Below are 12,260 nucleotides of genomic sequence, written 5' to 3' on the forward strand. Positions count from 1 at the left end.
AAAATAAAATAAAATAAAACTGGAGCCTTCCTTAAAAAAAGGCTTGTTTGGGGTGTCCTGGTTTTTACTTATTGAAGTATGGCAACCCTACAATGATAAACTGACTTTATGGGATAACCTGATTGAAGATAGGGAGGCAAACATTATCATGGAAGAAACCTCATGGTGCAGTGACTTGAATGCCTCTGTGTTGAGCTTTTAAATGCCTTATTGTTTTCTTTGTTAGCACAAAATAAGAGCCAAGTAAGGAAGATAATGGAACTCCTCTCTTATGAGGCAGTGGTTCTCAAAGGTGCCATGCTGGTGTGACAGGGAAAGGATGGCAAGTGTGGCGGGAAGATTCAAGGCCAATAAAGGAAACCTTTAAACATTTCAGTGCAGCGCAGCATAGTATCCTACCGAAATATATCTATTTTTTAATCTTTTCAAAATGAGAGCAAGAGCATCAAGTAATGCTGAGGACAATCTCCTCCTATAAATGAGATTACCCTTGGGGGCATCAATGTAAATAATGATAACGTGCTGTTCTCTTTGACATGAGGGGGGGCAGGCGGGAGGGGGGGGAATTAAGATTTTTATTGAAATTGGTTCTCCGTGTGATTGCTACGTGTCTATGGAAGCTGGGCCTTTGGAACGATAACAACAACAAGAAGCAGCAGCGCTCGGCCGCTTCCCGCGTTTCCGTGGCAACCGCGAGCGTCCGCTGCACCCCAGCGCGCCTGCGCGGGACTCTCTTTCTCGAGGGCCCCGGAAGCACTTACGGCGGAAGTGGGCGATGGAAGCGCCGCTCGGACAGAGGCGGAGGCGGGTAGGTCTCCCGTTCGCCTGGGGGGGGGGGGATGTAAAGGAAAGGGGTTGCTGAGCGAGGGGCCGTGCTGGGGCGGGGCGGCAAAGCATGGGTACCCCCCACCTCACACACCTGCGTCCCCTGCATCGAGGTTGGGGGTGGGATAAGGTCCCCTTCGTCTTCTGTTTCCTTTTTCTTCTCCTCCCCCCCCCGAACATTTCTGGAGGGGTTATTTGCACGGAATTGTGAAGCTCCGGCGGCTCCCTCCACGGTTTCTCTATAGGTGGCCGTTTCCCTCGTCGTCGTTACATAGTGCGCATTTGTTTCTCAAGCTTAGGGCTCCAGTTGTTGTTGGACTACATCTCCCATCATCCCTGGCCACTGGTCCTGCTAGCTAGGGATGGTGGGAGTTGTAGTCCAAAAGCAGCTGGAGACCCAAGCTTGGGAAACACTGATCTAATTAAATGAAATGCAGGTACAGTGGTACCTCGGCTTATATACGCTTCAGGTTACAGACTCCGCTAACCCAGAAATAGTGCTTCAGGTTAAGAACTTTGCTTCAGGATGAGAACAGAAATCGTGCTCCAGCGGCGCAGCAGCAGCAGGAGGCCCCATTAGCTAAAGTGGTACTTCAGGTTAAGAACAGTTTCAGGTTAAGTACGGACCTCCGGAACGAATTAAGTACTTAACCCGAGGTACCACTGTATACTTAATATCAGTGCCTTTTTTCTAAAAACAAATGTTTAGGGGTACAGTGGTACCTCGGGTTACAGACGCTTCAGATTACAGACTCCACTAACCCAGAAATAGTACCTCGGGTTAAGAACTTTGCTTCAGGATGAGAACAGAAATCGTGCTCCAGCGGCGCGGCAGCAGCAGGAGGCCCCATTAGCTAAAGTGGTACTTCAGGTTAAGAACAGTTTCAGGTTAAGAACGGACCTCTGGAACGAGGTAAGTTCTTAACCCAAGGTACAACTGTACTCTCATTTTCCTACTCGTATTGAAACACTGCCCCTCAAAGATTGATGGGAGTTGTAGTCCAGCAACAGTTGCTGGAGACCCAAGTTTGAGAAGTCTGTTAATTGCGCCTACATCTTTAGCTGCTCTTCTTTTTCATCAGTAAGCCGCCTCAATGACCAGTGTGTTTGTGCAGGGAAACCCCAGAGTCCTATCTCAGTCAACCCCCCTTCAACCTCCATTTAGATTCCCCCCCCCTATTTTTGACAAGTACATAGAATGTAAATAGAATGCCTTATCTATTTTTGCAATAAGTGCTTTTCCTCTTCTCTCACCAATTCTAGAGTGCCTTAAACATGGACACAGGAAACTGACGGTGCTCTTCTGTGCCCAACTCCAAAAAAGTCATTTTTGGATGTTGTCATTGGGCTCCAGTCATGATGGTAAGATTTTTCTCTCTTCTGCTGTCAGATTCTGGTTTCTGAAATGCGTGCTTGGGACAGGGGAGAATAAATTAACTGTATCTTCTCTTTTTATTATTTGTAATTAGATTCAAAACATTGTGCTATAAGGCATGTTCAGACCTTGGTCAGATTAAACCACGGTGTATTAGACCAAGAATGCTACATCTGAACCAGTTCAGGGCTTTTCAAGATGATAGCAAAATGTGGATAGTGAACAGAGGAGCCAGATGTGCAGCATCTTAAGATCTTTCTTGAGGCTCCTCTCTTTTCTAGTGAACACTTGCAAGCAAGATGGTGTGAAAGGGTTATTTGCTGATTGTTGTGCAGCGGGTGGCGCTGTGGGTAAAACCTCAGTGCCCAGGACTTGCTGATCGTAAGGTCGGCGGTTCGAATCCCCGCGACGGGGTGAGCTCCCATCGTTCGGTCCCAGCTCCTGTCAACCTAGCAGTTCGAAAGCACCTCTAAGTGCAAGTAGATAAATAGGGACCGCTTTATAGCGGGAAGGTAAACGGCGTTTCCGTGTGCGGCACTGGTGCTGGCTCGCCAGATGCAGCTTTGTCATGCTGGCCATGTGACCCGGAAGTGTCTTTGGACAGCGCCGGCTCCCGGCCTCTTGAGCGAGATGAGCGCGCAACCCTAGAGTCGGTCATGACTAGCCCTGACGGGCAGGGGTACCTTTACGTTTACCTTTAGATTATACAGGCAGTGACCCATTTGCATTACGTTCTGGACTTCCATGTGCTTCGACTACACTGCCCTGTTCCTCCCCTTTTTGTGACTTTTGGGGTTTCTTGGATTCAGGCCAGTGCACATATGCACGGTTGCACACATTTTGGACAAGCGTAAAATGGCCATTGCCTGTATAACAGGATATGTGTGAGTGCTGTTGACATGTCTGTTTGCCTCTGTCGGTCACTATACTAATAGAGTATAGTCTTGAATGGATAAAATAAAAAGCAAGATGCAAATCTGATGGAAAGCTACTTTTAAGTCCTGCTACTAGTTAGTGACAAGTGATGAAAAGCCAAGAACAGCCCATTTCATCACCAACTTTTCCAGTATTGCCTGAGATTATTAATACAATTAGCTCCATTTTTGTGAATATAGTTTAAGATTATTTTCTTTATCTTGTACCAACAAGCTTTATAGAGCACATGCAGTTGTGTATCTTACTATAATTATAAAATCATATGGTCCTTTCTTCCAAGTTTTCCTGTCTAGGAAGTGAATTCTTAATTGTGATTAAGCATTAATGTTAATTGTGGATTATGATACCCAGGCTTCCTGTTTAACCCTGATTTGAAATTAGCGTTAGTTCTGCCTTGAAACCATAATTTCAAAACAATTTAACAAGAGTCTTGTTCAGCCATATTTAACAACAGTTCTGACATGCTTAACTGCTAAAGGAAAAACTGGAGAATTTGCTGTCAAGGTGGGAGAGAGCAGCCTGCTCATTGTCTCTTAAGCATATGTCTGCATCAGACTATAGTGTAGGCATTGCCAGTTATACATCTGCTTTGAGGTAGCTTCTGCTGTCAAAAACCACAATGTAAGCAAACTTGTGCTTGTCTCAAATATTGTCTTAATTGTCTGTGACTTGATGATTGTTGATAACTTATTGCTTGCACTCAAGTCCTAGTTATATTTACTGAGAAGTCTGATTAATTTTCATGAGATTTGCTTCTAGGTAACTACACTATTAAATAAGGTATTTGTAATAATAATAATAATAATAATAATAATAAAAAAAAAAATTTTATTTATACCCCGCCCTCCCCAGCCAAGGCCGGGCTCAGGGCGGCTAACAAGCAATAATAAAACAAGTTGAATGAATACAACTTAAAAACAAGATTAAAATACAACAATTAAAATATTGAAACATTAAAATATTAAAATGCAGCCTCATCACAGGAGGAGAAAGGAAAAAGGAAAAAGAAAGAGGGGAGGGAATCAAATTGGCTCCAAGCCAAAGGCCAGGCGGAACAACTCTGTCTTACAGGCTCTGCGGAAAGAAATCAGATCCTGCAGGGCCCTGGTCTCATGAGACAGAGCGTTCCACCAGGCCGGAGCCAGTGTTGAAAAGGCCCTGGCTCTGGTTGAAGCTAATCTAACTTCCTTAAGGCCCGGGACCACTAGGGTGTTGCTATTTACGGACCTTGAGGCTCTCCGTGGGGCATACTGGGAGAGGTGGTCCAATATTTGGTCAGAATTATTGGAGGACCAATAATTGGTCAGAACACTTTATCTGGTGAAAAAATGATAGAATTAATAAATATTATATGATACTATTGGTGTTCGAAATTAGCCAGGGGCCAGGTGCATTTTACACCTGAATATTGACCCCTTGTAACCAAGTGAAGATGCCCGGGTGTCAGAATGGCATCTGGCATCACCACTATCTGGAAGGGCATGCCTGGGGATCATTGATCATTGATTGTTTTCACACACTAATACCCCATCCTGTAGAATTCTTCAGTTCTATTTTATCTGCACAATCAGAATGAATTTCAGGAACCAAAAAGTTATATTGAAAAATATGGTTTTAGAAGAAGAAGAAGAAGAGTTTGGATTTGATATCCTGCCTTTCACTCCCCTTTAGGAGTCTCAAAGTGGCTAACATTCTCCTTTCCCTTCCTCCCCCACAACAAACACTCTGTGAGGTGAGTGGGGCTGAGAGACTTCAAGAAGTGTGACTGGCCCAAGGTCACCCAGCAGCTGCATGTGGAGGAGCGGAGAAGCGAACCCGGTTCCCCAGATTACGAGACTACCGCTCTTAACCACTACACCACACTGGCTCTCTTAGAGCCATTTCCCCCCAAAATGGCAACTAGGCATTCCACTTTGGCGACTAACCCTGGTTAAAGGATCCATTTGGTGCCTAGAGTTTCTAACACTGGGTACTATTTTATATCAGATGATATAGTACAAGAATCTATATTAACATATGCTTTCTAAGAAAGGTCTTTTTATCATTTTGCAGCAGCAGGCTTTAGAACTTGCATTGGATCGTGCTGAGGTAAGTAGTAGATTGTGTGAATTGCACACATATTTAATGTTACATTTAATAATCATCTGCATTGTACCAAAGTTTACCCAGTTATTCAGAACACTGTACAGAAAATAAATTTCATAATCTGAAAATGTAATAGGAGAGAAAGAGATTTATCACTCATTTTTTGTTTAATTTAATGTAAACACAATTCATGTAAACATAATTTAATGTAAACATACACACTCCTAAATCCCCTAAAGCAGTTTGCATATCTTTGTACCACTAAGCTTATTTGTGTGGGGTTTGTTTTTTTCAGTATATCATTGAAAGTGCACGCCAGAAGCCTCCCAAACGAAAATATTTATCCAGTGGGAGGTAAGAATTATTTAGTGCTTCTTGTTTACTTCAACAGACAAAATGGTTACTGAACTGTGTTTCCTCTTCACAATTTTAGAAAATCTGTGTTTCAAAAATTATATGAACTGTATCTGGAAGAATGCGATAAAGAGCCTGAAGTAAAGGTAAGTGGGACTTATTTGCCAAGCACTCGTTCCATTACTGTCTTTGTGGTCTGTACTAGAGCTCTGATAAGCCCCGCTTTCATTTTGTGTTATATAAAAGCTATTAAAGGAATTGGCATTTTCACGCAATGCCCAGTTCCTGACTTGAGGATGGGGAGAAGTAACACCTCCCTGAAAGTAAAATTCAAAAGCAATAAGAGTCCAGCCAGAATGTGTGCTTCTCCACATAGTTCTTCCCAGAGGCAGGTTACTAGATTGGCAGGTTACTAAATTGAAGGGCGCATGGTGGTTCTGGCCATCATGGCTTTGGTGGTACAGCAAAGAACACTTGTTTCCTAGATCTGACCTGACAGTAGAGCAGGTAACAATGTTTGGGTGAGATCAGGACTCCTCCTGCCATGTAGGTCTTCCTACAGATTTGTTGGCAGGTAGAACTTGAGCAATGCTAAACGACTCCTTCCTTATAGAATCGAATTTGGAAACTGTGGCCCTCCAAATGTTGAACTCCCATCAGCCCCAGCCTACATAGCATAAGGTCAGAGATGTTGGGAGTTGTAGGACCAGAGGTTCCCCATCCCACCTATAGAAGGTGATGAGGAAAGCCCTCTCTGTGAAAGATGATCTAAAACCCCACAGCCCTTATTTTTCAGCAGGAGCAGTTCAAGGGTGACCAACAAGAAGGAAATGGAGACACTCTTTTGGGAAGCGATCAAGAGATTGTATTTCTGGACAGGGCAACATTCTATGAAAATGCATTGCAGCAAACGCACGCTAAAGCCTCGTTTTCTTAGTGGATGGTTTTATTAACTCAGGAAAGTGGCGGTGTTAAATTATTTTGAGAGATTCAAAGCAGTTCTTAAAACCTTCACATAAACGAAGGTGCACCAACTTTGTTGAATAAAAGTAGGTCGAGGGGGCGCTGCAGAACTTGTATGTGCTGCCTTGAGTTCTGTGGCAGGATATACATGTAATAGATAAACAGTAAACATAATTATTTGTTATTGGGAAGTGGAGTGGATAGGAATGGTTGAAGGCAGGACAAGTGTAGTAGCGGGTGAAATTTTCCTTCTGGGAGAGAAGTCTCCTATTCTTGGCTCTACCTTCACCAGGAGAGCAGAGTGAATAATTTGTCCCACGGCTTTTCTCAAGAATGTTCCAAAAGATCGAGCCCTTCCCTTTTTGTTTCTTTCCCTGCAACCATTAGATCTTCAGCACATAGAATGAAATGTTACTTATGAAACCAAGGTAGACTTAGTAAGGTAATTATAGTGAATAGCTGCTCGTTTCCGTATTCATTATTTCATCTTGTTAGCTCCTGGATGCATTGTTTTCATGAGTGTCACCCATTTTGAAACAGAAGCTGAGGCGAAATGTGAACTTGTTGGAGAAGCTGGTTTTGCAAGAGACATTGTCATGCCTAGTAGTGAACCTCTATCCAGGGAACGAAGGTTATTCGCTGATGCTGAGAGGGAAGAATGGGTCAGGTAAAGTTAACACTAAATGGCTGTTAACCTCCTGATTGTGCTTTAAAATAAACAGTGCTTCAAGCTGTTGGTTTTATAAAAAACTCTTTTGTGCCATTGCTGTCTTTAGCTGTGAGTAAACCTGTTTAAAGCCTGATATGATCTTCTGGTTTTCTGTGTACTCTGTGTGTCTGTTTGAATTCTTTCAGCTACTGGATTTTATTTTACTTAGTAGAAGAAAGACCATAGCTGTCTTTCTCTTGATTGGGGTGGCTAACCAGTGTGCCCCTATCCCCAGAATTTTTCCTCACCACCACCCTGAGTTTTTTCTCACCATGCCCTCAAAGTTGTCATTGGGGAAAAAGGATTTTTTTTTTGATAGACAGACAGGAAGACTGCTCCTTGGGATCCTCCACTGCCACAATGTACAGTACTCCAAGGCCTCTCTGAAACATATCCTTTTTTAAAATTACTGTCTGCTCCCTTTTATCCATATATTAAACTGTACTGATCACACCTGTTGTGACACCAAAAGTATTTTTGTGACCACTGCCCCCGAGACTGTTAAAAATGTGCCCTTTACGTTTTCTGGCCACGTCCACTTTTAAACATTTTGGCTGTGCCCACTTTGACATGCTCCCCCCCCCCCACGAGAGTTGACAGTGTGGCCTTGACTAGAATGAAGGTCGGCCACCCCTGTTCTAGATCATCTATTCATTTAAAACATTTTTAACCAGCCTCTCCTCAGTGTGAGGTAGCTTGTTACGTAACAGAATCACAATTTTGTAAGTTAATTTTTTTCCTCTTTTTTCCAGAAAGGAATAATAGTGAAAGCAAATAGTTCACACACACATATTCATAGTCAAATACATTCTTTGGTTTTAACGCAGATTCAGAAACCATTCGGCTTCCTTATGAAGAGGGAGAATTGCTTGAATATTTGGATGCAGAAGAGCTGCCTCCTATTTTAGTTGATCTCCTGGAAAAATCACAGGTTTGAAAGACTTTGAAATGGTGTTTTTGTTTTAGTGGTTATGGGGAGGGTAGTGGAAGTAACAGTAACCATATACAGTAGTAACTATATGGAGGGGGGTTGTCTACCAATATGGCTGAACCAGAACTTGTCTAGCTATGCTTTCTGAGGCTGCTAGGAGCTGTGATTCAGCAGCCTTTGGAGGACCAAGGATTTCCCCATTCCTGCTGTATATAGTGTATGTTCAAATAACTGACCAAATTCAGTGCTGAAGCAATGATTCTTCAACAACAACTTTGTTGGACTGGTCATGTTGTGCGGATGCCCGATTATCGTCTTACAAAGCAACTACTCTATTCTGAACTTGAAAATGGAAAGCGTAATGCTGGTGGTCAACAAAAGAGGTTTAAAGACTCTCTCAAGGCAAATCTTTAAAAATGTAGTATAAACCCCGACAACGGGGAAACACTGGCTTGCGAGCGCTCCAATTGGAAAACAGCCTTTACCAAAGGTGTCATGGATTTTGAAGACACTCAAACTCAGGACGCAAGGGAGAAATGTACTAAGAGGAAGGCACGCTTGGCAAATCCACACCATGATCAGCTCCCACCCAGAAACCAATGTCCCCACTGTGGAAGGACGTGTGGATCCAGAATTGGCCTCCACAGTCACTTACGGACTCATTGTTAAAACCGTGTTTGTGAAAGACAATCTTACTCTGCTATGAGTGATCGCCAAATAAGGAGTATATGTTCAACTAACTGACCAAATTTGCTATCCTGTCTGGAGACCAAACTGCCATTTGGGTTCTAAAACTATGGTTACAACAAACCACAGTTTGGCATAATGTCTAAACTGAGCACTAGTATAAAATTAAAAATTTCAAAACTTAAGAGCAACCCTTGAAAAATATTTCTAACCCTTAAGAAGAAGCACCAGTTTTTACATAATTTGGTTATTGTCCTTGTTAAGTTTAATAATAATAATGGAGTTTTTAAAAAGAGAGAGGAAGTATTCCCAGGGATATAAAGATCTGTTTAGTTCCAGGTATAAATATATAGAAGTGCTGATATGTACATTTTTGTTTGCTTTTAAACAGATAAATATTTTCCATTGTGGCTGCGTCATAACAGAAATACGTGACTATAGACAATCTGGTAATCTCAAATCTCCAACATACCAAAGCAAGTACATACTTCTGCGCCCAACAATGCAGGTAAACAACTCGTGTATTTCAGCTTTGGTGTTGCTCTTAATTTTTTAAAAAAACAATCCTGATGCATCGTATTTAGAAATCCTGTACTTCACAAGTAATGAAAGGTTTGCCTCATTTTTCTAGACCTTGATTTGTGATGTGCATTCCATTACAAGCGACAACCACAAATGGACGCAGGTAACAAACGTGGCAGCTAAAGGAGTTGGTTTCACTAGTGTGGTAGTTTCCTAGTATTATGGTATATTGTGATGATAATTTCTGGTGCAATGTGGTCTTCCAACCCCAGGAAAGGCCATCTTGTTCAGTGGCATAAAGGTCTACAAGGAGATGAATAGGCCTAGGTTTCAGTGAAGTGGCAAGGTTATGTCTGGGCTCTGCTAGAGGTCTCAAATGATTTAATTCAGTGCCATAGATAGATAGATAGATAGATAGATAGATATTTAAAACCCTTCCAGATAAGATTGGAAAGCAAGCATGTTGGAGAAAAGGCTAGTTTAGAGTCTTCCCTGACATCTAACATTTTTTGTTCTGGAAATGTTTTGTATGAAGGAAAATTTGCGCAAGACCCGACCCTGGAGTTTGCCACTTCAGTGAGAATATGTCATAGTGAGTCGGAGGTGTAGACCTATTTTGCATGATTCTGTTTATTAATATCAATATTAGGCAGAATCCAGAACATTTCTTCTACAAGATCTGTTTGTATTGTGGGAGTTCAAGATCCTCTTAACACATCCCATGCCATTTGGTGGGGGGGGGGCAGGAGCTGACCTTCCGGGCAGCTTTTGAGGTTGCCCATAAGGGGCTGCAGCAGGAAAGAGGAGGCTGAAAAGCATTGTTGCCCAAGTAGAATTCCACCTGACCCCATCTGTAATTATAATTACCCATGCGCCGCCCTAAGGTCCCATTGAGATGATGGATGGCAGAAAGGGACTTGCGTGCATGCTCTGATTCTTTAGTGATGCTCACATGTGCAATTTCAAATTGGGAATCTTCCAAAGATTCTGTAATAGAAATTTCGGTTTAGATCATTGAAACTTTGGCAAGAACCATAATAGTTCTGAAGAGAGGAGAGAGATGTCAGATTTTGGGCAATTGTGTTTGCTGGTCTCCTCTCTCAAACACAATCTTAAGTCCCTATGATATGAAAGTATAATAATCACTTAGATTACAAGTCGAGAACACCCATTTCACACTGTGCAGACACTCAACTATCATGTATGTTAATGCCAAAAATACTGTTCAAATATTTACAAATACTGTTTAAAATATTTGTAACGTGCAGCCAGTCGTATGCATACTTATTTATTTATAAAAATATTTATCAGTTGAAATGGTTTACCACAATAAAACATAAAATTGTACCGTAAACACCATATAAAAAGGTTAAAAACAGGCATCAATTAAACCTTGTGGAAAGACGTACTTTAGTTGCAGGGTGTTCAGCAAGTGTTCAAAAGCTGGCACAGAAGTTGCCTGCTGTGTACTTGAAAATAAGTCCTATTGAGTTAAATGGAACTTACTCCCAAGTAAATGTGTATAGGATTGCAGTCTTTAATGCAGTTTTAGAACACTCTCTGTATTATAGGAAGACAAACTCCTGCTAGAAAGCCAACTGATACTGGCTACAGCAGAACCTCTGTGTCTGGATCCTTCAATTGCAGTAACTTGCACAGCAAACAGACTTCACTATAACAAGCAGAAGATGAATACTCGCCCAATGAAAAGGTATCTGAAAGTCATACTCTACTGGTCCTTGATTTATAAAAAGTCTGTTGAATGGAATAGGCTGCCTTAACGGGGGGAAGTTATTTGTTGTTAAGTTTCGAAGAACATTTTAGTTGCTCTTAAAAATCTGTTCAAAGACCTGGAATGTCTGTAGAAATTTTCCCCAGAACAAACGCCCTTTGTTTGGAGCAGAACACATTTGTGATGAACAGTGATCATTTTAAAAAAGAATCACTCACCAGGCCCTGGAATTGCATCATTGGATAGCTCTTTGAGTGAATGCAAGCTTTAGAGCATGGGTAGGCAACCTAAGAGACGCGGGTGGCACTGTGGGTTAAACCACAGAGCCTAGGACTTGCCGATCAGAAGGTTGGCGGTTCAAATCCCTGTGACGGGGTGAGCGCCTGTTGCTCGGTCCCTGCTCCTGCCAACCTAGCAGTTCGAAAGCATGACAAAGTGCAAGTAGATAAATAGGTACCGCTCCGGTGGGAAGGTAATCGGCGTTCCCGTGCGTTGCTCTGGTTCGCCAGAAGCGGCTTAGTCATGCTGGCCACATGACCTGGAAGCTGTACGCCAGCTCCCTTGGCCAATAAAGCAAGATGAGCAGCGCAACCCCAGAGTTGGTCATAACTGGACCTAATGGTCGGGGTCCCTTTACCTTTACCGTTACCTTTAGGCAACCTAAGGCCCGGGTCCCGGATGCGGCCCAATTGCCTTCTCAATCCAGCCCGTGGACGGTCTGGGAATCAGTGTGTTTTTACATGCATAGAATGTGTCCTTTTAAAATGCATCTCTGGGATATTTGTGGGGCATAGGAATTCGTTCATATATTTTAATTTTTTTTGCAAAATATAGTCTGGCCCCCCCACGAGGTCTGAGGGACAGTGGACCGGCCCCCTGCTGAAAATGTTTGCTGACCCCTGCATTAGAGGGACTACTTGTGTGTCGTACAAAAGAAGCAGCGGCTGTTCACCACCAAAAGAGAGGACACAAAGTTGCATAGAGGGTTGCCCTCCTGTTACCACAAGGACTTCCACCTGCACAAAGAGACTTACTTTCCCTGCACTCCTCATCGGTGCTAGGGTGGTACATTGGGTTAGGTGAGGGAGTGGAAGTCCCATTGCGCAGCCAGACATCCTTGTGCTATCAGGACGATTTTGTT

General features: G+C 42.7%; 1 protein-coding gene across 6 annotated transcripts in view; it reads left to right on the plus strand.

Moving 5' to 3' along the window:
* The first annotated feature begins 724 nt into the window (after nucleotides 1-724).
* SUPT20H (SPT20 homolog, SAGA complex component) overlaps nucleotides 725-12,260 on the plus strand; it is a 35,913-nt gene continuing 24,377 nt past the window's right edge. For 3 of the 6 annotated variants that reach the window (XM_081845009.1, XM_081845010.1, XM_081845013.1), the window contains exons 1-10: nucleotides 727-808; nucleotides 2,089-2,187; nucleotides 5,189-5,224; nucleotides 5,517-5,575; nucleotides 5,655-5,721; nucleotides 7,079-7,205; nucleotides 8,075-8,178; nucleotides 9,257-9,373; nucleotides 9,497-9,550; nucleotides 10,959-11,098. In XM_081845009.1, the coding sequence (XP_081701135.1) occupies nucleotides 2,182-2,187; nucleotides 5,189-5,224; nucleotides 5,517-5,575; nucleotides 5,655-5,721; nucleotides 7,079-7,205; nucleotides 8,075-8,178; nucleotides 9,257-9,373; nucleotides 9,497-9,550; nucleotides 10,959-11,098 (710 nt within the window). In that variant the 5' untranslated portion in view covers nucleotides 727-808; nucleotides 2,089-2,181. Of the gene's footprint in view, nucleotides 809-2,088; nucleotides 2,188-5,188; nucleotides 5,225-5,516; nucleotides 5,576-5,654; nucleotides 5,722-7,078; nucleotides 7,206-8,074; nucleotides 8,179-9,256; nucleotides 9,374-9,496; nucleotides 9,551-10,958; nucleotides 11,099-12,260 lie in introns of all 6 variants that reach the window. The other 3 variants (XM_081845011.1, XM_081845012.1, XM_081845014.1) reach the window with 3 other exon arrangements.

Source organism: Podarcis erhardii (assembly GCF_964252035.2).
Source record: "Podarcis erhardii genome assembly, chromosome: 17".
In the NCBI taxonomy this organism is placed as follows: domain Eukaryota; kingdom Metazoa; phylum Chordata; class Lepidosauria; order Squamata; family Lacertidae; genus Podarcis; species Podarcis erhardii.